General features: G+C 45.9%; 8 protein-coding genes and 1 long non-coding RNA gene across 12 annotated transcripts; 5 read left to right on the top strand and 4 right to left on the bottom strand.

Annotated features, from left to right (window-relative positions):
* Nucleotides 1–68: 68 nt before the first annotated feature.
* LOC132255466 (transcription factor MafK) lies at nucleotides 69–1,003 on the bottom strand. 2 transcript variants are annotated; one of them, XM_059751518.1, is made up of 3 exons: nucleotides 820–1,003; nucleotides 647–736; nucleotides 69–601 (listed from the first exon to the last, which is right to left on the bottom strand). In XM_059751518.1, exons 2-3 carry the CDS (start codon nucleotides 686–688, stop codon nucleotides 218–220), a joined length of 426 nt encoding a protein of 141 aa, XP_059607501.1. In that variant the 5' UTR covers nucleotides 689–736; nucleotides 820–1,003; the 3' UTR covers nucleotides 69–217. The 2 variants fall into 2 exon arrangements, with proteins under 2 accessions (XP_059607501.1, XP_059607502.1); XM_059751519.1 differs by having other exon boundaries at nucleotides 69–583.
* Nucleotides 1,004–1,079: 76 nt separating this feature from the next.
* On the top strand, nucleotides 1,080–2,328 carry LOC132255465 (dynein axonemal assembly factor 10). Its single transcript, XM_059751517.1, has 2 exons — nucleotides 1,080–2,030; nucleotides 2,090–2,328. Exons 1-2 carry the CDS (start codon nucleotides 1,135–1,137, stop codon nucleotides 2,295–2,297), a joined length of 1,104 nt encoding a protein of 367 aa, XP_059607500.1. The 5' UTR covers nucleotides 1,080–1,134; the 3' UTR covers nucleotides 2,298–2,328.
* Nucleotides 2,329–2,571: 243 nt separating this feature from the next.
* Nucleotides 2,572–4,091, bottom strand: LOC132256284 (uncharacterized). The gene is made up of 2 exons (XR_009468214.1): nucleotides 3,641–4,091; nucleotides 2,572–3,581 (listed from the first exon to the last, which is right to left on the bottom strand). It is a non-coding gene; the product is annotated as an uncharacterized LOC132256284 (long non-coding RNA).
* Nucleotides 4,092–4,253: 162 nt separating this feature from the next.
* LOC132256308 (succinate dehydrogenase [ubiquinone] flavoprotein subunit, mitochondrial) lies at nucleotides 4,254–7,169 on the bottom strand. The gene is made up of 5 exons (XM_059752648.1): nucleotides 7,004–7,169; nucleotides 5,650–6,873; nucleotides 5,160–5,327; nucleotides 4,745–5,098; nucleotides 4,254–4,682 (listed from the first exon to the last, which is right to left on the bottom strand). Exons 1-5 carry the CDS (start codon nucleotides 7,055–7,057, stop codon nucleotides 4,503–4,505), a joined length of 1,980 nt encoding a protein of 659 aa, XP_059608631.1. The 5' UTR covers nucleotides 7,058–7,169; the 3' UTR covers nucleotides 4,254–4,502.
* A 71-nt stretch (nucleotides 7,170–7,240) lies between these two features.
* On the top strand, nucleotides 7,241–10,669 carry LOC132256306 (1,4-alpha-glucan-branching enzyme). Its single transcript, XM_059752644.1, has 6 exons — nucleotides 7,241–7,367; nucleotides 7,922–8,224; nucleotides 8,407–8,579; nucleotides 8,648–9,588; nucleotides 9,709–9,844; nucleotides 9,903–10,669. The coding sequence occupies exons 2-6, from the start codon at nucleotides 8,133–8,135 to the stop codon at nucleotides 10,628–10,630; spliced, it is 2,070 nt and encodes a 689-aa protein (XP_059608627.1). The 5' UTR covers nucleotides 7,241–7,367; nucleotides 7,922–8,132; the 3' UTR covers nucleotides 10,631–10,669.
* A 96-nt stretch (nucleotides 10,670–10,765) lies between these two features.
* Nucleotides 10,766–12,945, top strand: LOC132256309 (serine palmitoyltransferase 1). The gene is made up of 4 exons (XM_059752649.1): nucleotides 10,766–10,975; nucleotides 11,042–11,544; nucleotides 11,901–12,464; nucleotides 12,522–12,945. Exons 1-4 carry the CDS (start codon nucleotides 10,925–10,927, stop codon nucleotides 12,814–12,816), a joined length of 1,413 nt encoding a protein of 470 aa, XP_059608632.1. The 5' UTR covers nucleotides 10,766–10,924; the 3' UTR covers nucleotides 12,817–12,945.
* Nucleotides 12,946–13,006: 61 nt separating this feature from the next.
* On the top strand, nucleotides 13,007–14,057 carry LOC132256310 (zinc finger protein 431-like). The gene is made up of 2 exons (XM_059752650.1): nucleotides 13,007–13,249; nucleotides 13,312–14,057. Exons 1-2 carry the CDS (start codon nucleotides 13,007–13,009, stop codon nucleotides 14,041–14,043), a joined length of 975 nt encoding a protein of 324 aa, XP_059608633.1. The 3' UTR covers nucleotides 14,044–14,057.
* Nucleotides 13,939–24,169, top strand: LOC132256307 (cyclin-dependent kinase-like 3). 2 transcript variants are annotated; one of them, XM_059752647.1, is made up of 6 exons: nucleotides 13,939–14,039; nucleotides 21,715–21,904; nucleotides 21,973–23,199; nucleotides 23,260–23,316; nucleotides 23,375–23,950; nucleotides 24,025–24,169. In XM_059752647.1, exons 2-6 carry the CDS (start codon nucleotides 21,737–21,739, stop codon nucleotides 24,064–24,066), a joined length of 2,070 nt encoding a protein of 689 aa, XP_059608630.1. In that variant the 5' UTR covers nucleotides 13,939–14,039; nucleotides 21,715–21,736; the 3' UTR covers nucleotides 24,067–24,169. The 2 variants fall into 2 exon arrangements, with proteins under 2 accessions (XP_059608630.1, XP_059608629.1); XM_059752646.1 differs by lacking the exon at nucleotides 13,939–14,039 and adding an exon at nucleotides 18,371–18,496.
* Nucleotides 14,266–17,319, bottom strand: LOC132256311 (zinc finger CCHC domain-containing protein 24-like). 2 transcript variants are annotated; one of them, XM_059752651.1, is made up of 4 exons: nucleotides 16,502–17,319; nucleotides 15,363–15,608; nucleotides 15,132–15,296; nucleotides 14,266–14,409 (listed from the first exon to the last, which is right to left on the bottom strand). In XM_059752651.1, the coding sequence occupies exons 1-4, from the start codon at nucleotides 16,685–16,687 to the stop codon at nucleotides 14,278–14,280; spliced, it is 729 nt and encodes a 242-aa protein (XP_059608634.1). In that variant the 5' UTR covers nucleotides 16,688–17,319; the 3' UTR covers nucleotides 14,266–14,277. The 2 variants fall into 2 exon arrangements, 1 of the variants encoding a protein (XP_059608634.1); XR_009468215.1 differs by having other exon boundaries at nucleotides 14,337–14,409; nucleotides 14,558–15,296.
* Nucleotides 24,170–24,199: the final 30 nt, after the last annotated feature.

Here is a 24,199-nt window from a genome sequence, read left to right as displayed (position 1 = left end):
GTTAGATTGTCTTCAAAAACAGCACAGAAATTATTTTCTCTACTGTAGAATGAGTAAAAAACCGAAAATATCCTGATATTCATTGAATTCACTAGGAAAAATTACAGTATAATCACCTTAAAACTAAAGTAGGCTATTTATAGAAGGAAAGTACGTCAAAACTCAATTATCCTACCTTAAGCAATATCCCTGTTCCCACTAAACCAACTTTATCTACTCATAGAGAGTCCAATTCCGGCGGCAGAGGAATTTTCTGGGCGATGGCAAACTTCCGCAGAGCCTCGAACTTGTTCTTCCACGTCTCGACGTCCTCTCTGATCTTCCTGTTGTTCTCCTGCATGATCTCCATGTCGTTCCACTCCTGCGACTTCTCCGTCTCCAGTTCATCCTTCTGCTCAATCCTCTTGATCCGACAGCTGGCAGCGTAGCCGCGATTCTTCAGCGTCCGCCGCCGCTGTTTCATCCGCACGATCTCCTCGCGCGTCAATCCGCGCAGCTTCAGCGTCCTGTTGAGGTCTCGCACGGAGATGGAGACCAGCTCGTCGTCACTGATGTCCGGAATGGGGCAGGGCGACAGCGGGGCCTGCAAGAGGGAGACTCTCTGCTGAGTCTTCAGCAAACTCTTCCTTCTCCTCAATCTGCATACCTGAGCCCCCTTGCGCTCTCTCTTCGACTCCTGTGGCATCATGGGGGCAGTTCACGGCCTTCCCAGCGTCCTCCAGAGACTCTTGCTTGTCTGCAAAGTGGCAAAAAGGGAGGAGTTTTAGGCAATGAAAAAAGTGCAAGTCATTTTGCGTATAAAGACGCTCTCTTTCTCACCTTGATTTTGGTATATTCAGTGCAAAATCCCTTTGCACAACGATGGTAGACCAAATTAAAGTACTTATAAGTATATTGGTTGAGAAATCAGGGGAAAAATGATGAAATTCACTGGATTTTTGCGGAAAACTCTGCAGAGTAAACACGCAATTTGACAATCAAAACAGGCTGAAATGTTAATGAAAAAAGTACTAGAATAACTGTCACAATTTCACTGCCAATGTTTTTGTTTTGATTCTGGCGCTTTTTCATAACAATTGAGGAAATTGATCAAACATTCGGTGCGGAATCCTTCCATCCTGTTCACCGAATGCAATGGACAAGCCCCAGATAGTGGAGTTCCTATCCCAGTCTGTCAATTACTCCGTCTTCGATGTGAAATGGATTCCACGGACGGCAAAGTTTGTCGTCGCCGGCTCGAGGCCACAGGGCTCAGGAGTTCTGCAAGTGTACGAATTGGAGGAGAACACACTGCAGCTGAGACATGAGATCAGCCAGGACAAGTCTCTCAAGTGCTGTTCGTTCGGCGCCTCTCGTATTCGCAACAATCACGTGGCTGTTGGGGACTTTGCCGGGAATCTCTCAGTGCTGGACGTGGAACGTCCGGAAAGCCCTCTGTATGCCGTGAAGGCACACTCGAGCATCATCAACAGCTTGGACGCCATCGGTGGGGCTCAGGTGAATTGTGGTGCCCCGGAAATCGTAACTGGAAGCCGTGACGGAAGCGTGAAAGTCTGGGATACGCGGCAGAAAGACTCACCAGTGGCTTGTGTGTCCGGGAATTCAGATTCTGGGGGCAGAGATTGCTGGGCCGTGGCCTTTGGGAACTCCTTCAACAACAGCGACAGATGTGTGGTGGCGGGATATGACAATGGAGACCTCAAGATGATAGATCTCCGGAAGATGCTCCAGCGTTGGGAGACGAATCTCGGGAACGGAGTTTGCGGAGTGGAGTTCGATCGGAATGACATCGAGATGAACAAACTAGCTGTGACGACACTGGAGGGCGGTCTGTTCGTGTACGATGTAAGGACGCAGCATCCCAAGAAGGGCTTCGCGTGTGTCGTTGAGAAGGACGCCGGACGATCTCTGGGCAGCTGTGGCACCATCAGTGGCGCCAAGAGCACCGTTTGGACGGTGAAGCATCTGCCGCAGAACCGCGACGTCTTTGTCTCATGCGGCGGCAGCGGATCGATCAGGCTGTGGCATTAGTGAGTCCTGAATCTCTGCTAGATTAATTTTTTGCTGATCTTTGCGTTCACCTTTACAGTGAGTATCCGGACAAGAGAACGAAGCCTTTGCCTGACGGCACGGAGGCTGGCGTCGAAGGGAATCTGCAGATGCTCTGCTCGTCAGTGATCTCTTCCCAGCCTGTTCACTGCTTTGACTGGTGTACAGACTTGATCGGATTAGCCGTTTGTGGAGCCTTCGATCAGACAGTCAGAGTCCTGATCTCTACCAAATTGAACTTGTATTAGAACTACAAACAACAAGTTATAAATGAATTAACTGAGAAATTGCATTTTTTTTTATATACGCATAATTATCATTGATTTGTGTTCGAGAAAAACTCGAGAAGAATCGGAGATAAAAATGCGTTGATCAACAAGGTATCATTCAATATCCTGCCCAACTTCCATTTCTCAAATTCCAGCCATTCGGCTTATCTGAAAAGAAAGATCATCCGGAAGCATCAATCTATCATTCAGCAATTCATTCTCTGATGTTGATGATCTTAAGTAAAATACAATCTTATATTCTTCGTGATTTATATTCTGTGTACAATTCACATTTACAATTTTCACTTACAAAATAACATTGCTAGTCTTGTAAGATTAGTCGAAGTCAATTTCTCAATGACCCAATTAAGGTCAAGACAAGAATTGGTTGTAGCGGCAATTAGATTAAATTTGTAACATTCAAGTTACGATTACCAAAATAATTTGCATCAACGTTATTACTAATAAAATGCTCTGCCAATTATTCCTGATCATTAGAAAGTTTGTTACCAAGTAACAGTAAGGTTAAGTTAAGTTTACTAAAATAGTAAACATTATTACTAATCATTTGCTCTGCCAATTATTCCTGATCAATTTAAACTTTTGTTACCAAGTAACACTAAGATTAAGTTCACCAAAATAGTAAACATTATTACTAATCATTTGCTCTGCCAATTATTCCTGATCAATTTAAACTTTTGTTACCAAGTAACAGTAAGATTAGGTTAAGTTCACCAAAATAGCAAACATTATTACTAATCATTTGCTCTGCCAATTATTCCTGATCATTAAAATGTTTGGTTACCACCAAGTAACAGTAATGTAAGATAAATATATTTTATCTTACAAATAGTTAATAAACATGTTCCCTCTTCTTCTGATTAATATAATTTTGGTCCTTCGAGCCGGAACTTAGTTAGATCTTTAACTTTAAAAAGTCAATTATATTGATACGTATTTCCTCTCGCATTTTCCAATGTGAAATTTTCAAATAATCAGAAATCAACCATAATTGTTAATCCCCCCTGTCCCTTTTCTTCTCCTGTGAAATCCAGAAGCCGAAGAACTTCGAACCAATTATGGTAATTTCGAGCCGGAAAGTAATTGAATGCATCTCTAGTTATGCGAAGCGCAGATAAAGTGGCGAAACGCCAGATAAATGCCTTCACTTGAAGGATTGCAGAAATGTTAATCTCTGAGTTGCTTCTAACTCCTGAATATGGTGCCAATGAAGCGAGCTGGTTAGCATTTGGTCAGGCAATTCTGAAAAAAATGAAAAATACTGCATTTTCAAGAAATCAAACAGTGCAGGATTTCCTTACCTGAAGTAGCGTTCTTCTCAGAAGATAATATACCATACAATTTTGACAGAATGGCGTCCATTTTGGCAAACCACGAGGCGTCAAATTATATTCTTTGGATCTTTAGACACGATATTCCACTGCAAAAATCAGTTGATAAGCGCCTCAAATCAGTTGCACAGCATCCAGATTACGCAGAAGTCTTCATACATTTGGTATAATCACATTTAATTTTAGATTATGCGCCATTTCTCCATCGCTTTGGCCTTCCGTGACTTTAAAAGCCGTAAAAACCCCAGAAGTCATGTAATTTTAGTATGGATTTCACGTTTCTTGGATATCCTGTTTCTTGCGGTACATTTTCCAACACTTTGCGGTCACAAAAACCACTTCCAGGTAATAAAATTAAGCCATTGCACAGAGATAACACCAACTGCAGTATCCCAATAAGGAGTGAAAGACAAGGGAAAAGCGCTTCGTGCTTTTATAGCCTCGGCAAAGTACTAGAACAAACATGGCTGACGCGTCGATGAATTTTTCACTGCCACAAATTCTATGTTTACATTCAAATTCCTTCACAGTTTTTCACCAATAAAAGTTCTGAGAAAAGTCCTCAACAATTACAAGAAAAACGCTTTTTAAGAAATATTCTCTATTTCAAATCAATTTATAAGCATTTTCACAGGTGAAAATTTTCAAAAATTGCCAATTAATCGAACACAAGAATTACAATTCCGCCAAAACACACAATTAAGTACCCGTTCCTCTTTAATTAAATACTCGCTGCGTGTTGGGGACTCGTTGGGGACAATTTACATAGTTCAATTCATGATAAATACTAAGAAACTCTTGTGTGAAAACGAAATAATAACACCACCGACTCTTAATAGGAGCGAATGGCAGGCGGAACGGAGTCGCACTCGGAGCTCAGCGTGTTGTCAATTACGCCACGGTACTTGATGGTCACCTTTCCCGTCTCCGGATCGCACCACGTGAGCGTGTGCTTGCGCCAGTGTTCCTCCAGGGGCTTCTTCTGCTGCCCTTCGAGGGGTTTGCTGTAATCCTGCAAGGGAGAAAAGGACTGTGATTCTGCATCTTCGCCAAGCGACTTCAATTTTCACTCACGTATTCGTCGATGCGCGTCTTGAAATCCTCCCTGGCATGAGCACCGCGAGATTCCTTCCTGTTCTCTGCCGCCACGATTGTCATCTGCGCATTCAGCAGTAAATTCTGCAACTCCAGCGTCTCCACGAGATCAGAATTCCAAATCAGCGAGCTGTCGAACACTTTCACATCCTTAAAGGACTTGTACACATCCTTCATCTTCTCCACGCCCGCCTGGAGCGTCTCGGCCTCCCGGAACACCGCCGCGTGTGTGTGCATCGTCTTCTGCATCTGCAGTCGCAGCGTCGCCGTCGGAATCGCGCCATTCGCGTGCCTCAGTTCATCCAGATTCGCCACGGAAAACTCTCCAGCGCTCTGGGCAAGGACAATGAGTGACGTTTAGTTGGGGAATTCAAGTACATTCGACGCTACTCACCGCCTTGAGGTCCGGAACTCGGTCGCCCGGTCGATTCTCAGCGGCTATCGTCTTGGCGCACGCTCGGCCAAACACCACCAGATCCAGCAGCGAGTTGGCGCCCAGCCTATTGGCGCCGTGCACCGACGAGCAGCCAGATTCACCGGCGGCGTACAAGCCAGGAACGATCTGGAAGACAACGGGATGAAGTGTCGTTAATTGGGTCGCATTCTTGAGATAAGATAGACGAGAATCATTGCAAATTAATCCTTATTTAATCGCTCTTGTTAAGAGTGAAGCGCGATAAAGAGTGAGATTAGAATGAAAGTGGAAAGAACAAATCGGATTTTTAAGCGTTTCTCTAAGATTTACGACTGAAATATTACAAATGAAATCCTAGTTTTCGCCGTCATATTATGAATTAATATGACGCTCGATTGCAGAGTGATTTCATTCGAGATTTCCCACAAATGTGCGGAGATTTGAGCTAAATCTACAGAGTTCAACTCGCCTTATCATTGCCGTTGCCGTCCGACGTGAGCACTTGACCCTTGTAGTTCGTGGGCACGCCACCCATGTTGTAGTGCACCGTGGGGATGACTGGAATGGGCTCCCGCGTCACGTCCACGCCGGCGAAGATCATGGCCGTCTCCGAGATGCCGGGCAGGCGCGCCGCCAGCTGCTCCGGCGGCAGGTGGTGCAGCTGCAGGTACACGTGGTCCTTGTCCGGGCCCACGCCGCGCCCCTCGCGTATCTCGATGGTCATGGAGCGCGACACGACGTCGCGCGAGGCCAGATCCTTGGCCACCGGCGCGTAGCGCTCCATGAAGCGCTCGCCCTCGGAGTTCACCAGGTAGCCGCCCTCACCGCGGCAGCCCTCGGTGATGAGGCAGCCGGCGCCGTAGATGCCCGTGGGGTGGAACTGCACGAACTCCAGGTCCTGCGACGGGAGCCCCATGCGCGCCACCATGGCCGTGCCGTCGCCCGTGCACGTGTGCGCCGACGTGCAGGAGAAGTAGGCGCGCCCGTAGCCGCCGGTGGCCAGCACGGTGTTCTTGGCGCGGAAGCGGTGAATGGTGCCATCCTCCAGGCACAGCGCGATCACGCCGCAGCACTCGCCGTTCTCCATCAGCAGATCCAGGGCGAAGTACTCCACGAAGTAGTTGCAGTCGTAGCTCAGCGACTGGCCGTAGAGCGTGTGCAGGAGCGAGTGGCCCGTCCTGTCCGCCACGGCGCAACACCTGTGCGCCTGGCCGCCCTTGCCGAACTTCAGACTCTGTCCACCGAAGGCGCGCTGGTAAATCTTGCCGTCCGGCGTCCGCGAGAACGGCATTCCGTAGTTCTCCAGCTCAATGACGGCCTTCGGCGCCTCTCTGGTCATGTAGTGAATGGCATCCTGGTCGCCCAGCCAGTCTGAGCCCTTCACCGTGTCGTACATGTGCCACTTCCAGTTGTCCTCCTCCATGTTGCCCAGCGCCGCGTTGATTCCGCCCTGCGCGGCGATCGTGTGGCTCCGCGTGGGGAAGAGCTTCGTCACCACGGCCGTCTTGAAGCCCTCCGCCACCAGGCCGAAGGCCGCTCGCAATCCCGCGCCGCCGGCGCCCACAACCACTGCGTCGTAGGTGTGATCCACCACCGGATACTCCTTGGAAATCGCCGAGGAGCTCACTTTCGCCTCCGCGTCTCTGTTCACGCTGCCATGAAGTTCCCTCGAGGCGCCGCCCAGCAGTCGCGCCTGCAGGAAACACATCAATTATCAACATCATCGCGCCCGGCTTCCCGGAAAGCGCGCCCCCGCACTTGCCGAGACCCAGAAAAACTATTACATAACGAGGTTATCTGCCTTCTCCCCCACCAAAACCCACCTTCTTCGCCGTGCCCCGCCCAAGGAGTTTCGGAAGCCGGAAGATAGCACTCATGATGGAATCCTCGTGTCCGCACCAAGAGTGTAGAAGCGTTGGAAAAGCTACTTTTCAGCTGAAGAAACCCACTTTTTCTCTGTTTTTCCTGCGACACTCTTTTTCACCGACAGCCGCGTGAAGTTCACCGCGAGCGCGTGCTGAGGTGCAAAAGCACCCAAAATGGCCCCCAAAAACACCCAAAGGAGGGGAAGTGCGATTGACCTTGAAAGTGCACGTGAGTTGTCAAAACACCGCAAATCGGAGGATTTTGCACAGCGAATTATTGGGGAAATATGTGGTAATTTGAGAAGAATCCAGTGGATTGCAGGTAAGTGAACACTAAAGAGATTGTTTTGTCGAAATCACGCAAAGTTGCTGTGTATTTGGAGAGAATTCCAATGAATGAAAATTCACCATGCAAACTGCTTTCCATTTTCCTTATTTTCCCTAGGAAATGGAATGAGCTTGAAAGAAATGTGAATTAATATAAATACAAAATATTATTGATCAATCACACAGATTCAGAGGATTTATTGAAATGGTTTCTTTTCTTTTAAAAGTTGTTTGTGTAACGTTGAATTTGCAATTGGATAAGGCGAAGCCTTTTTACCAGATGGGAACCAATTTGAGGTCTAGCTTTGATTCACTAGAGAAAATCAGTGGACATGCTTTAGCATAACGTCTCGAATTCTGAGAGCTCTCAATATTCAGTCTGTTCTATATTTGATTCATTGTCTAATTGTAGCGTGTTATCAGTGAACTTCTAAGCTAAAACTGCACTCAAACACCCTCAAGAGATTAGGCTAATTGGCATATCATGCCATAAAAACATTTTAATTGGCCGCCAAATCGACTCTCACTCGCTTTTGTGTTTGTCCGAAGCATCAGCGATAGCGACAGGAGGCGATAAAGCGAAGGAGGAAGCGAGAGAAGGAGAGAAGAAGAATGTTACGGCATCGCCAAGTGTGCGCAAAATCGTCAGTCTCGAGTCAGACTTGCTCTGGGGTGATCTTGGGGAGAGTGCATGAGTTGGCCATCCAGAAGCGTCTCTCTTCTGCACTGAGTGTTGCGTGAGCGGTTCTGCGTGAGTGCCATGGATCCCATGAAGATTGCGGTGCCGGAGATGGACAAGCTCTTCTCCATCGACGGCTACTTGAGGCTGCACGAGCGGGAGTTGAGACGCAGGTGAGCGAGTGATCGAGGGCCTCTCGGCCAGAGCCCTCAGAGTGCACTTGGTGGGCGAAAGATGCGTGCTGAGTGGCGAACGCGGTCGGTCAATGTCACGCCAAGGTCGAATTATGGAGTTGATTTCCAACTCGTCGCGCCATGGAAGTGAACTTTATCAGTGCTGTTTTTCCACTCGACAGACACGGCGTGATCAAGGACTGGCTGGACAAGATAGCCAAGAATGAGGATGGCGGCGTGGATGGCTTCTCGCAGGCCTACAAGTACTTCGGGATACACGTCCAGCCGGACAATGCGGTTGTGGCGCGAGAGTGGGCGCCGGGGGCGCAAGAAGTCTTCCTCACGGGTGACTTTAGTGAGTATTTTGGCGTCTACGTTATCAGCTGTCTGCTGTTGCCAATCACGACATTGCTCTCTTTACAGATGGGTGGCAATGGGAGGCGACGCCGTACACGAAGCTGGAATTCGGCAAGTGGGAGCTGACGATTCCGCCGAAGGAGGACGGCTCGTGTGCCATCCGACACCTGTCGGAGATCAAAGTGATCGTGCGCACGCGGGATGGCACACTGGTGGACAGACTGTCGCCGTGGGCGAAGTACGTGGTGCAGCCGCCCAAGGAGGCCAACCAGGGCACGAACTACAAGCAATACCTGTGGCATCCGCCACCGCATGAGAAGTACATGTTCCGCTATAGCCGTCCCGCGAAGCCCAACTCCATGCGCATCTACGAGTGCCACGTGGGCATCGCCACGGAGGAGCTGGGCGTGGGAAAGTACAGGGAGTTCGGCGATAAAATCATTCCCAGGATCGTGCGGCAGGGCTACAACGCCATCCAGGTGATGGCCATCATGGAGCACGCGTACTATGCCAGCTTCGGCTATCAGGTGACCAGCTTCTTCGCCGCCTCCAGTCGCTACGGCACGCCAGATGAGCTCAAGTACATGATCGACATGGCGCACAAGGCGGGCCTGTACGTCCTGCTGGACGTTGTGCATTCCCACGCGAGCAAGAACGTGGCGGACGGCCTGAACAGGTTCGACGGCACCAACACGTGCTTCTTCCACGACGGCGCGCGCGGTGAGCATCCGCTGTGGGACAGTCGCCTGTTCAACTACACGGAGTACGAGGTGATGCGCTTCCTCATCTCCAACCTCCGCTGGTGGCACGATGAGTACAACTTTGATGGCTACAGATTCGACGGCGTCACGTCCATGCTGTACCACTCGAGGGGCGTCGGGGAGGGCTTCAGTGGGGACTACAATGAGTACTTTGGCCTCAACGTCGACACGGACGCTCTGGTGTATCTCGCTGTGGCCAATGAGATACTGCACAATCTGGACAAGGAGATTACCACAATAGCCGAGGTGAGTTTGTTGCTTGATTGAGGCATAAAAGAAATCCTGATTTCTTGATATTTACCAAAAACACACTCCGAAACTAAAAAGCTAGAAACTAGAAATGATCTTGATTTTTATCCATTTCAGGACGTTTCCGGGATGCCCACGCTCTGTCGGCCAGTGTCTGAGGGTGGTGTTGGATTCGATTACCGCCTGGGAATGGCGATTCCTGACAAATGGATTGAGTATCTTAAGGAGAAGCGCGACGATGACTGGAACATGGGTAAGTTAATGCATTCCAGTGTCCTCAGCAACTCTGACAATCCACCATCTTCTTGCAGGCAACCTCGTGCACACCCTGACGAATCGCCGGTGGATGGAGAAGACCGTGGCGTATGCAGAATCTCACGATCAGGCACTGGTTGGCGACAAAACGCTGGCCTTCTGGCTGATGGACAAGGAGATGTACACGCACATGTCCACCATGTCTGGATCGTCGCTCATCATCGATCGCGGCGTGGCGCTGCACAAGATGATCAGGCTGATCACGCACTCGCTCGGTGGCGAGGCTTATCTTAACTTCATGGGCAACGAATTCGGCCATCCCGAGTGGCTGGATTTCCCGCGCGTGGGCAACAACGACTCCTATCACTACGCCAGGCGCCAGTGGCACCTGGTGGACGATGAAATGCTAAAGTACAAGTTCCTCAATGAATTCGACCGTGCCATGAACATCCTAGAGCTGCGCTACAACTGGCTCTCCAGCCATCCGGCGTACGTGAGCTGGAAGCACGAGGACGACAAGGTGATTGTGTTCGAACGCGCCGGGCTGCTCTTCGCCTTCAACTTCCACCCTTCGAAGAGCTTCACCGATTACAGGCTGGCCGTAGATGTGGCGGGAAGGTACAAGATAGTCCTGAACACGGATGATCCGCTCTTTGGCGGCCACAATCGCGTGGACGCGAAGGTGGATCACTTGTCGACGCCCGAAGGCTACGCCGGAAGGAGGAACTTCATCCAGGCCTATCTACCGGCCAGGACGGCCTTCGTGTATGCCAAATTCGATTGAGCCCTGAAAAGAGGAGGGAATAAAGGAATTATTCAGTTATTTGTCGATGATATTCAAAAATCTACGTTTTTTTGCAGTGTATTTTGACAGTTTGTCAATTTTTGGCGATTATTTAGTCGTGTGATTCATAGTTTGCGGGTGTGCTCGAGATTCTGTGAAAATCATCAGAAAATCAAGGATTTTCACTCCAAAGAGTCCTCAAAACTATGCAAAAAGATCCTTGAGAGGCTAAAGAACAGATCTACAAAGTGAAAAGAGTGTTTTCTGTTGTAGTTTTAACGAAAACCCGATACAATGGGCACTTTGCCACACATCGTGTATGAGATTCTTGATATCTTCCACAAGGTGAGATTCCTGGTGAATTGGCGCGGGCCGCGAGGGCGATTTCTCTATCAGATGTCGTCATTTTAGGCCTCCTTCTTCGCCCTGTCACTGCAAGCGGCTCTCGTGATCCTTGTTATTTGGCTAATTCTGCACAAGAACAAGAGCAACGAGAAGTCCAGGAACCTCTCGGCTGAGCAGAAGGCAGCCCTGATCGCCAACTGGACGCCTGAGCCTCTGGTCGGAGACACACCGCTGGATCATCCGGCACTGTCTCCGCGCCTCGTCACTGGCCGTGTGGGCAAGAGGATCACCGTGGATGGGCGGGATTGTCTGAATCTGGGCACTCACAATTACCTGGGATTGCTGGAGGATGAGGACATCCAGGAGGATGCCATTCGGAGCCTGAAGAAGTACGGCGTGGGCTCTTGCGGTCCCAGAGGCTTCTACGGCACCGTGGACGTGCATCTGGACCTGGAGGAGAAGCTGGCGCAGTTCATGGACATGGAGGAAGCTGTAGTCTATTCTTACGGCTTCTCCACCATCGCCAGTGCGATTCCGGCGTATGCCAAGCGGACGGACATTTGCTTCGTGTGCGTATTAGAAAATCATGGGCTTGACTTTATTCAAATTCCTCAATTGATTGTGATAAAAATGATGGTTTATTAGGCTCAGGCGCGCCTTCAAAATCAAAGCAATTGAGCCATTTTCTTATCTGTTGAATAAGCTTAGTATATGCAATGAAGTCTCTCGCTTTCTCATGGTCTCGTAATGTTGAATGAAGAGGAAACTATAGCTTCATTTGGCAATTGAATGCTGACACAGCTCTGGGAAATGAATTTTCCCGCATTGAAAGCCAAAAGCAGCAAGACTGAATGAATACATTCAATTGACCTGGTAAAAGGGTTAACGAAGCAGTGTAATTCAATATTCTGTGTTTTTTTTTTAGGGATGAAGCGGCAAACTTTGCCATTCAGAAAGGCCTGGACGCTTCGCGCTGCACTGTAGTCTACTTTAGGCACAACGACATGAAGGATTTGGAGGAGAAACTGCTGGAGCAGAGCGCGAAGGATGTGGAGAACCCCAAGAAGGCCGCCAAGACGCGCAAGTTCCTCATCGCCGAGGGCATTTACATGAACACGGGTGAGATGTGTCCGCTGGCGGAATTGGTGGAGATGCGCAAGAAGTATCGGCTGAGATTCTTCCTGGACGAGAGTATCACGTTCGGCACGATGGGCGCCACAGGCAGAGGCTTGACTGAGCACTTGGGTGTGGATAAGGACGAGATTGACCTGATCTCGGCGTCTCTCGAGTGGGCAGTGGGAACAATTGGTGGATTCTGCGTGGGATCGTCATTCATTGTGGACCATCAGAGGCTCTCAGGCTTGGGATATTGCTTCTCAGCCTCCTGTCCACCGCTACTTACCCAGGCAGCGCTCAGTGCGCTGGATAAGTTCAACAAGCACCCAGAGTTATTCGCTGAGATTCAGGAGAGCTCCAGAAGGATGCAAAAGTGAGTAAAAATTTACTCAATGACGCTGCGAATTGAACGCTCTTGTCTTTCTCGCAGGAAATTGGAAAATCTCTCTATGTTGGCTCTCCGCGGGAATCCCATCTCACCGGTGAAACATCTGTACATCAGGCAGGAGAAGTCCAGCAAGGCTGAAGTCACTCTCTTGACTGACATCGTGGAGAAGTGCATTTCTCGGGGACTTTGTCTTGTTAATGCGCAGTATTTGGCACATATTGAGAAGAAGTGTCCTCGGGCGAGTATCCGTCTCACTGTGAACCGTCTGCTAACGGATGAGGACATGGCGTTTGCCTTCGAGACGCTGGAGAGCGTCAGCAAAGAGATCCTGGCTTAGGTTTTTGCCTTCATATTGACTCTGCACGGCATTTTAGCATTTCACGCGGCAGTAATTTTTTGTCCAATAACAATGAACATTGTGTTCGCATTTATTCCATCGTTAGGCACTCTCAAATATATATTTAGTAATTTAAGGAGTATTTTTTTCTGCCCAGAAGATCGGATTTCGGGGATACTCAATGTGAAACATGTTTCATGAAACATTGATTTTGAAAGATGTACTGGAATCCGTCTCGCAGCTGAACGTGTCAGAAAACGTAAACAAACACCGCAAAAGAGGATTCTGTGGAGGAGTTCCTGGCAAAATGCAGAGTGCTTGTCGTCTGTGTCTGGCCAAGGATTGTAAGATAAAGTCCATCTTTGAGTATGAGGATCAGAAAAGTCGCCACAATGAGTTGCAAGAGTTGATAAAGGAGGCGACAGGAATTGAAGTAATGCATAGGTTTTTCAGGGGGAATTTGTGGTCAGCAAATTAAGAGATTCTCCTTTGCAGATCAGCCAGGACGATATGGTGATGGGACTTTGTGGAATCTGCGCCGGAATGATCGTGACAGTGGTGAAATTCAAGAGGAAATGCCTGAGAATCAACGGTTTCATGAGGAATATGAAGAGGAGTCTTGAGGAGGTCAAGAGTACTTCCTGGACAATTCCTGTCCATGTGGAGCTGACTGTGAATGAGGAGAGAGTGGAAGGGGCCAAAGAATGCAGCCAAGAGACTCCAAGCAGCGCCCAAATGGCTGGAAATGGAGAAACTTCAATTCCTGAGTGTGGGAAGAAGACCAGGAAGTTCTACTCTCGCAAAGGAATTCCCACCAACGATCCAGGGCTTTGTGACATTTGTGGTGGACATTTCAGCTACCTCAGGTCGCATAAACTCATCCATCAGGAGTACTTGAAGTACTCTTGTGAGGCTTGTGGCAAGAGATTTCGCAACATCAGCAATTTTCGGCTGCACAAACTGCGCCACAAGGAGCCCAGATTCTCCTGCCACGCGTGCGGTCGCGGGTTCTACACGAAGCCAAAGCTGGAGTCCCACTTGAGGATCCACTCGGACGAGCGCCCGTTCGCCTGCCAGATTTGCAGCAAGAGATTCCGGGAGAAGAAACACCTCGCCGTTCACTTTCGCATCCACACTGGCGAGAAGCCCTTCGCCTGTGCCATCTGCGAGGCCAGATTCACCACGAGCGCCGGAGTGGCGCAGCACAAGAAGCACAATCACAGGTAATTGAAGTGATACACAAATTGTTACAAAATGCCAGAACGTTTTTAATTATAACTTTTCGCAATTTCATACAATATTTATGCGAGGATTTATATATTTGGTTCTATAACTAAAATTTAATTTTTACTGATATTATAATGTAATTAATTTCAGTCGTCATGAAACATATATGAATTTTAGAATAATGTTTTTTTTTGAGACATAAACTTGAGAGAACTTTAAGTAGATGTTTAATTTTTAGAAGACGGCCGAAAAGCAATTTCTCTTTCGGCAGTAGAAACCCAACGTTTTGCACTTCTCGCAGAGCATTTGGGGGTGAACCTTTGACTGGTCCGACACGTCCAGCCCATCGGGCTTCTCAAGCGGTCTCTGCAAAGAAAGCGAAATGTTAAAGACTTTGTACAGTAATGAATTTCGTCTAAGACGTATTTCTTCAGAGATTCTTAGTTATTCCAATGGGAATTTAAATTCAGTTGCATTCCTAAAAACACAAGGATTTGGGGGGCAGTTTTCGCACCACCACGCCTTCTTTTGCGCATGCGAGAGGCGCCTGAAGCACTTCAGATCATACGCGATCATTCCCATGCACTCCTCGTGGAAGATCCTGTGGCAAGAGCCACAGCTCCAAATGATTTCTCCCTTTGTGTACTTAATTCGGCAACCGTTGCACAACATCGCGGATTAATTGGCGCAGAGCAGCACGCTGATTGATTGATGGAACTGAACTGAGCTTAATATCCCCATTGCCTAATCCTATCTTCTTAATTCTTTCCTCATAATCGCCCTTGTGTGCTGGCGAAGCAGGAATTTGTTTACTCGATAAATTCACAATTTTCGCATATATGAAAATCGCATTGTTATGGATGTTGATAAGTGGGAATGATACGGAATATTTATGCTGACCAACTTCTAAAGTTCTAAACATATACAAAGTTTATGCCAGAGAATTTAATACTCGCCCTAACAATAACAACTTCACTCAGTAATTTCACACTCTGAGACTCTCTCTCTCTCTCTCTCTTCGCCTGCGAATTGAGGTTTCTGGAGCAAAACGCCCGCCCTCTCGCCAAATCATCCCTTTAGCGATTTACCTGCTTGTGCGGGTAGACGTTCACTTGGCACTTGATGCACTCTTGACCCATGTTGGCCCACGAGTTGCCCGACATCCACTTCCTCTTGCATTTGGGGCATTTGTACTCCCCGAAGCACCTCTTCTTGCCCTGATACGGCGTCTTCCCCTCGGCTTTCGGTCTGGCCTGCAGAGATTATCTTTTATATTGTACGTGAAGAGAGCACAAAAGGGGACGGCAGACAGATTGTACCTTCGGGCAGTCGCGGATAAAGTGGCCCTTCCTGAAGCACAGGTGACACAGGTAGTTCGCCGGGGGCGTCTTCTGCACCTTCTTGCTGTCAAAGTTGCTGGAGATGTCCAAATTGCCCAGGGCGTCTATCAAATCGAAGATCTGGTCGTAGGACGACGACGGCGGCGTGAGAGACTCGGACTGATGGTTGTGGGAGTAATTCTGGGCCACAGGATAAGCATTCCACAGCGCAGGCATTGACGATTGCTGATTGTGTGAAAAAATAGAGACCAGCTTATCCACGCAATTTCGTGTCTAGAAAGTCATATTTTGAAATATTCACCGGAAATTCAGAGACATGAATGGAAACACGTGTGTTCATTGACGACACAAATGATGGGGAAAATTCAAAAATAGTTTAATAAGTGGGCATTTGAGTGAGTAAATTTCTCATAAAATGTTGGGGGGAAATAAATAATTCGAAGAATTGAAGGTTTAGTGGTTGGAAATCAATTTCTCAGCAATTGGAGTCATTGATTAACATTCGCTCTACTTATCTTATGTGCCGTTGGGCTTTTGTGGTCAATTCCTAATGTATTTAACTAGATCTTGGGATAAAATCAATTTAAGAGAAAACCTAATTTTTGAATCCTGATGTGACGATCTTTTATCCAGTTATCTTATATAGAGAAATATAGGATTTTTGAACATAGTTTTGGACTGAAAATAGCAAGAAATGACCAATTAAAATAGATTTGAGTAAAAACAGCTCGAATTGATATAGAAAATTGAATCAATGCGCATATAAAATGCTTCGATGTCCGAAAACTGCCTTGAATTAGACACACTTCCTAGATCATTTGTCCCTAAACTCCCATCATATTACTTCACTGTTGTGATAGTTTATTGACTGATAAGAATTTAACAGTTCATTAATGACAACACTCGGGCATAAAAACGTGCGAGTGATTTAAAAATAGCGCAGCAGCGCTGCTAAGAAGGCAAAAATTGACACAATTGAGCGCGTGAGTGTGCGTCTGATGAAGGCAGAAATCACCAAATGGGCGATTGAAGGGTCGCCTCGAAAATGAGTAAATTGCCGACCAATTAACATCAATGGATGTGCATTGGCGCATTTGGGGAAAATCGTGTGCGCTCACCATGAAGGCGGGCGGCGGCGGCGGCGGCTCGTCCATCAAGTAGTACATCATGTGCTGCGGCTGCTGGAAGGGCGCCGAGGAGGCCTGGTAGGAGTAGGGCAGCGATGAGCCCTGCGAGGGCATCTTGGAGAAGCCGGCCGAGTTGGCGACACTCGGCGAGAGTTGCGACACGACAGTCGGAGGCATTGTCTGTGGCGGTTTCCAGGAATAGGGCGCGAGCTCAGGCGCTCATTTCCCTTCCCGAAATGCGAGCCAGAGATATGCGGAGTTTTCTTTCACTTCGCCTTCTCCAGTTGATGTGGCGCACAAGAGGAAGAAAAATATCTGTATGTCTCTCTGACGGATATTGAATTCGATCTCAAGCGTACACCCCGCACTGAGAGTGTCTTGATGTTTAGAGCTCTCTGAAAATATCTCCTGCTATTTTTAACCTAAAGAAAGAAATCGTTTTACAGAATTCACTTCAACCACGTTCCTCGCACGAAACTTCTAAATATGCAGCACATTTTCCAACATTGTCCAATTTTGGCACGTTTTTCCGTCTGATAGTGATGAATTTTTACTGATTTTTATGACACTCAGTGAAGCAGAGTTCTTTTGAGATTCACTTTGTGTTGAATTTTCGTGTAAATTCCCCGGTTTTTCGCACTCTCTGTCACACTCTTAAGTCCCCTTATTCACACCAAGGATGAGCACAAGAGATGTGAATTTCTCTCGGCGGATTTAGAGGAAGTGACTGGATAGAAGGCGAATCTTCGACTGATTCGATGTGGGAATGAATGTGTTGAGCCGCCGAATGAGATCGACGATCACTCGCGCCTGAACTTCTTTCTTTGCTCGCGGGCTGCTGCCCAGGGGCGGAGGGAAGGGTGAGATGAAGAAAACAGATGATCACTTCACGAGTCGCGTGTGATTGGCAGAGTGTTGGTGGGAATTCGTGGGGACTTCCTTGTGGTGCATTTTCTCCGGCGGGAAAGGCACTTGATGGAATTCAGTAGCGGCGCGAATTCGGATAAACCATTACTCTAAGACTCCCTTTGAGTCTTCAAGTGAATCCTCAAAAGGATATTGTGTCGAATTAAGCAGAAGAATTGAAAACTCTTTAATTCAATAGAAATATAGAAACAAAAATTATCTTTTTAGTGCATAATTTTCTTCATTCCAAGATTTCTTCTCTTGGAGTTTTTTTATGATGTAAAATGGCATTTTCTATGATGAAAAAATTGGGACTGAATTAAGATTGAATATTAAAATATTTCCAATGAGATTCTTTCGAAAGTGTTTTTTTTTGTATTAAACTTCCAAAGCGACACTTTGAGTGCGACAATTGATTTGTATTTTGTGATGTCCTGACTGAATTTTCACAACAATACACATTGTTTGATTGACATTCACGCTAAATTTTCACTTTGCACTACATTTTTTCGTCAATTTTGTTTTGGTGCTTCCTCGAAGGCTTTATTTGCATCATTGCATAGCAATGTGGGGAATTTCGTTCGTCACCCATAATAATTCAAATTAGTTGTTACTACCAATTATGGCGCTCTTCCCTCTCTGTATTTTTTATTAAGGAGCCAAACTTCCTCCGTGCCGCTGGGCATAAAAATAATTCAAGGTGTACACATGAGACGGCGAAAAGGAGCTTCGCAACCCTTGCGCCACAGCAAACGGCCAAAGAAAAGTCGAAGGGGTTTCTGTGGTTTATTTAAAGGCACTAAGAATTTCGTTTTATTCCTCGAACTGGCGTCTCCATGGCGATTCAACAAACCTCCAATGTGAGCCTCTTGCCAAAAGCCAAAGCTCGCACCTGCTTTGGGAGGGAGTCAGTTTGTTTCAGCGACTCTCGCGCGACTGTTGACTCGTCGGAGGACGAAGAAGTGCAGTTTTTGGGTGAAAATTGTGGCCCTTTTGAACGGCACTGGAGTGGAAAAAAAAGAGTGCAACACTGAGGATTAAAAGCCACTGTTGGAGGATTTAAATCCTGGATATTTGCGAGTAAATATTGGCAATTTCTTACGCAATTTCGTGCTGGGGAAAAACTGATCGATTTGTCTCAAGGTTGTTCTTTAACAGCGTCTTTCCTTCCCTGGCTTTTCCTCTTCTTGTATATACGGCATTTTCTGCAAATTGACTCCTGTTCAGTTGCTATTTACCCCGAATATTGTCATTTCTTGCTTGGTGATTCCATTTTCTTTGAACACAACAAAAGGAGCACGACTCTCCGTTTCCTTTCGCAATCATAAATGCAAGAAGTTTATTATTATCGAACACATTTAAATTACATTATATTCGACAATCGATTTCACAAAAATATGCGATCCCAGCGCAACCGTCTTCATAGTTAATTCTCTTTTATGTTGCGATCTATTTTTATTCAAATTAATCGAATGTACGAATTGACATTATTTTTTTGTTATATTTTTATCCATGGCGCGCTCTGCCGTGCGTCAAATATTTTCGTAGTGATTTATGAATTTAATATTCATACTTTCTTTCTCTCCCGCACGCCAGACTGTCGGGATTTCGTACATGGGAACAGTGTATTTGTTAAAATAATAATGAATAATTGATGGAGTTGCCTGGGCGAGGAGGTTCGAGGTTAGATCCTGGATAACGTGGGACAACATTTTCAATTCGTGTGAGACATACATAATATTAACTTGCTTCCTCATGAAATATTTGTCGACTTGGTCTTCCTGAAAGTAACAATTCGCATTGCATAGAGAAGACATAGAAAATATACGTGAAAAATTTCTAGTTTCATTGTAAAACTTCTTGAAGCACTTTAATTGTTTGTCTGTCTAAAGAGGAATTTAACTTTATCTAAATTGGACTATTAGGAAAAGCGATAATAGAAAGTTCTCTTCAGAATGGTAAAAATCTTCCATAATTCCTAAATTGCATAGAATTTTCATCATTTCTCATGATATTTCTAAATAATCATGATTTATTTGTCATAAGAATCTATCTTACAATTTGGAACATTAGCAGTAAGGAAACTTTTCCGTTACTATGCCCAGACTCGAAGTCCGTGACGTTAATCACTTACTATCCTCATGCATAAGTAATGTCCCTAGCCGAATGCTCCTATCAAAGTGTGAAAATCGTCCCATAACGCAACGTATAAACCACATTTCTTCGATCTTGAATAATAAATGACATAGCAGAGTGGTTGTGCGATTGCGGCATGAAAAATACGCCGAAGTAAAATGTACAGGAAATATGAGGTGGAAAATTACGGGTGAAGGAAAGGGTGAATTTCCTGGAGTGACGGGAGGTCGCTCAACTTGTCCAATAGCACTAAATTCCCGCCTTGTCTTCCGGCAATAAATTCAAATGCCTCCCTCTTTGGTCTAATTCAATGTCATTCACTCTCCGAGAGTGTCTATCGACGGCCCGTCGCATTACTTTCATGATCCCCGAAGTGCGACTGTAAATATGTGAATCCTTGGGTAGGAATTTGCAGAGCGCTATGGTTTAGGTGGTTTTTGGCCGATAGTTTACAATATCGATTGACTCAGTTTGTATCCTTGCATCGTATCCTCACGAATTTGGTTTTACATTGCTAAATATAGTCGTTTTGTCCGTGTTAAATTACAATGAACATGGCGCGGTTTATTTTGGTCTCGATAGAGACAGTTCTTCATTCATGTCGCTTGCATATTTCATGTCCTCGTCTACAAATGGGGAGCGTTCCTTTATCCTTGTTCTCGGCGAAGGCTTTCCTTTGCGTGGAATGATGACCGACAGTATTAATGCTTCAGGACGTCGATTTACTGCGTGAAATGTGCGTTATTGTTCTAACATTCCACCCAAACTGCAATCAATCAATTGTCTTTGGGTATCTGAATGAATTTCCAGTGACTTGTGATTAACATTAAGCAGCATAAATTGTTGAATCAACAATTGCCACTCATTTGTGTGTATATTTTCCATCACACACAACACTTTGTATTGATTATTCTTTCTTCTTGGCTTCTGTGGCACAAATTGTAATGTATTCCTGCCATGCCACAGGTTATTGACTTGACGATTTCCCAGGACAATTAAAATATCAACTCCTTCTCTCTGGCATTTTCTAGGTCTTCTCATTTGTCGCGCTCATCAATTTAGCCCGAAGTTTATCCATTTGTACCATCTGTTCAATTTGTTTATGCTCGCGATGAAGGAAAATAGTTTGTGTATAGTCGCGATGAAGAGGTAAAAGTAATTCTTGCGCCACTGAAACTATGTCAAAGTTAAAGCGTGCAAAATGTGTTGATTATTTTAAATGCTCTCGAGGCCCAAAATTGGTCGTGCTCTTTTCCCATTCCCAGTCTGGGTAAAGCTCACTGGAAAGGTAAACTTTTCGCCACTCTCTTGACTTTTTGCAGCTCAATTGCGTGCTATTTTGTATGAGGCCGCCTTTTCACGAGAACCCTTTCTCGAGTCTCTCCGTGGTCAGATCAACTCGAATATTTGCCCAGAAGTTCAACATGCAAACACTCACGAGTTTGATGAAAAAATTTGCTGAGTACATCAAAATCCGGGGATTTGAAATCACAAAGACTGAAGCTCAAGTTTGTGGTCAAGGTCTGTGCAATCCTTGGAAACAGAGGCGTTCTGTTGAATGGAATTGCCTGACTTGATGGAATTTGCCTAAGCATTAAATCAGTGAAAGAGACATCAATAAAAGGTCAGAGTGATAAATGGCGTATTGGAGGGAATTCGTGCGTATTTCGCGAATAAAAGTAGTCACAATTTAGATAAATGGCGTTGATACAATAAAATCGAATGTTGTATTTAAGGAACGTCCTTTTTTTACTGCGCACACGAGGATTTCGTGTTACTTCAAGCAAAAAAAGCTGCCTTTTTCACCCTACAATTTGTATTGCAAATTTACATGACTTTCATAATAGTTTCCAAGGAAAAAAGGAGTAATTATAACTTAACAATTGAATTGACATTTTTCTTTACTGTATTTTTCTCATTTTTCCGTGAGCAATAATACTAAAATCAATGTGAACGTGTACAATTTGACGGAGAAGAAAGCGTAACCTTTTCACTTAATATGGTTCTGAATTATTATTACTCCTTTGTCTACATATCCTATGGTATTTGCAGAAATACCACAAAAGCGTGTCCTTTAGGTCTATATTTATTTGGGGTCTATTTTCGGATTGCCATTCACGTCAGAAGGACGGCTGTTTATATATCTAATTACACATTTGTAGGTGAATTCATGAAAGGACAGTGATGGAGAAATACGACGTCATTTCGGTGGTCGGCGAGGGAAGTTATGGTCTCGTCATGCGATGTCGACATCGTGAATCTGGTCAATACGTGGCCATTAAGAAGTTCTTGGAGACAGAGGACGATCCCACGGTCAGGAAGATGGCAATGCGAGAAATTAGAATGCTAAAGGTACCTTAAAACTATGCCTTATATTGGTCTTATCGGGTGTGTTAATGGTTGAATTTTTATACTTACAGAGATTGCGTCATGAAAATCTGGTGAATATGATCGAAGTGTTTCGGCGAAAGAAGAGATTTTTCCTGGTCTTTGAGTATCTGGAGCACACGGTTCTTGAAGAACTAGAAGCCAGATCCGGTGGTCTAGGCTTCGTCACGGCACGCAAGTACATTTACCAGGTTGTGAGAGCGCTAGACTTCATTCACTCCAACGACGTGATCCATCGAGATATAAAGCCCGAGAATGTTTTGGTGTCTCGCCTGGGAATTGTGAAGCTGTGCGATTTTGGCTTCGCCAGAACCTACGCAGAGAATGAAACCTTCACGGATTACGTGGCGACGCGATGGTACAGATCGCCTGAGTTGCTGGTTGGAGATCCGAGATATGGGAAGGAGGTTGATATCTGGGCGACTGGCTGTCTCTATGCTGAGATGATGACTGGAGAGCCACTCTTCCCGGGTGAGAGTGATGTTGACCAGCTGTTTCAGATTGTCAGAGTCCTGGGGAAAGTCAACGCCAGGCATCAGGTCTTGATAACGAGAAACACAATATTCAAGGGCATGAAGCAAGAGCAGGACACAAATCTCAACTCAATCTTCCCGGAATGGAATAGAGACAGTCTAAATTTTCTAGAACAGTGCCTTCAGATGGACACAATGTCACGTCCGGACACGAGAAAACTTCTCAAACATGATCTCTTTACGAAAGATGACTTTCTGGATCAATTCCTGCCGGAACTCAAGGTGAAACTCAGTCAAGAGGCTCAACTCAATCCACTACTCAAGCGAATCCAAAGTGTGGGGAATTCGGGAAAGAAAACCATTCCAATTGACGAAGCAAAGACTCAACAATCCGATCGAACAACGAGGGAGAATAAGATGATGCCGAATGCGACAAAGGAGCGAATCGGACAAATAGGTCTGTCCTTCCTCACCACCAGTCAAATACTGGGAACAACGCCCAACAAGATATCAGTGGACGTGCCACCGATGAAGTCTGATGAGAACAACTTTGCATCCCTGAATTCGTACAAGAACTACTTCAGCAATCAGCATTACAAGCTTCTGTCGCAACTCAAGTCTAACAGCATAAACACCAACAACTTGGGAAAGGATGTTCTGGGATCGAAAGACAGAGTTTTGTCGGCGCACAAGGATAAGATAAACATGCAAAATTTGGATGCAAACATTCATCCAGGATCACCGGTTCAGTTCCAGTCATTGCAAATGGAGAATTTACAAACTGATGTTAGTCTGGCTACAATGTTTCCGATGAGAACTTGTGTCTAATTTAATTGATCTTTTTAGGCTAATCTTGGCAAGAAAGAGCGTGGAACGTATGGAATAGTTAGTCATGGAGATGAGGTAGTTCTTTATACAATTCTTACTATCTGTTTGTCTCTAACTCTTGATTTCTTGTCAGAAACCCGCCAATCAAACTCTTCCCATGGATATCAACAGTCTGGCCATTTCCGGCAGCATTCCGCAGTATTTCTCCAACAAGAGGCACTCAAATCTCATGAGTACCTTCCAATGCAACCAGAAAACCACCACAAATCCTATTATGGCAAAGCAGAGTCCCATTCCCATTCAACTGACTGTTAACCGACCGAATCTTGTGAAGAGAGACCGGGGAATTCTGTTGGATGCAGTTTCAAACTCGCTTGGTATCGGTCAGGATCCACTCAAGACCGACACGAGTCCCAGGATTCTCCTGGGACCACCCTGGCTGACTGGCAAGGACTCCAAGATCACGGCGCAGATCGGGAAGAAAGGCGGCGGACTGACGGACTGGAAAAGTATAAGTCACAGCAACAAGTTGCAAGTGTCGGGATCGCACATTCTGGACTACAACTCGAGTACTAGCAATCCTGGGAACGATCTTGTGTTGCCCAATTGTCCAGGAGCCTCGACGAGTCCTTACAAGGGCACGAAGAAGAAGCTGACGCCAATGACGGGGATCCAGATTCCAGGAGAAAACACAATATTTCCAACGCCGGTAAGTCTAGACAGTGTTTCAATCACATGAGAAAGAATTCAATTATTAAGGATATTCTCTCTGTTTTCTTGCAGCGAAATTTTTCTCCATCCTCGGATCAAAAAAATAACACTTGAGAATAGGCAAAAACCCGTAAAGAATAGAATTACCTCTCTACCAACTGTAAATTGAATACTGCGCAAAGTTAATAGCCTATAATGTTAAATAAACTTTTTTCAACTGATGAATCAAACAGAGGCTTTTATTGCT

This window comes from Phlebotomus argentipes, unplaced genomic scaffold (genome assembly GCF_947086385.1).
Source record: "Phlebotomus argentipes unplaced genomic scaffold, Phlebotomus argentipes genome assembly contig_5, whole genome shotgun sequence".
Taxonomy (NCBI): domain Eukaryota; kingdom Metazoa; phylum Arthropoda; class Insecta; order Diptera; family Psychodidae; genus Phlebotomus; species Phlebotomus argentipes.
This window is presented reverse-complemented; position numbering and strand designations above follow the sequence as displayed.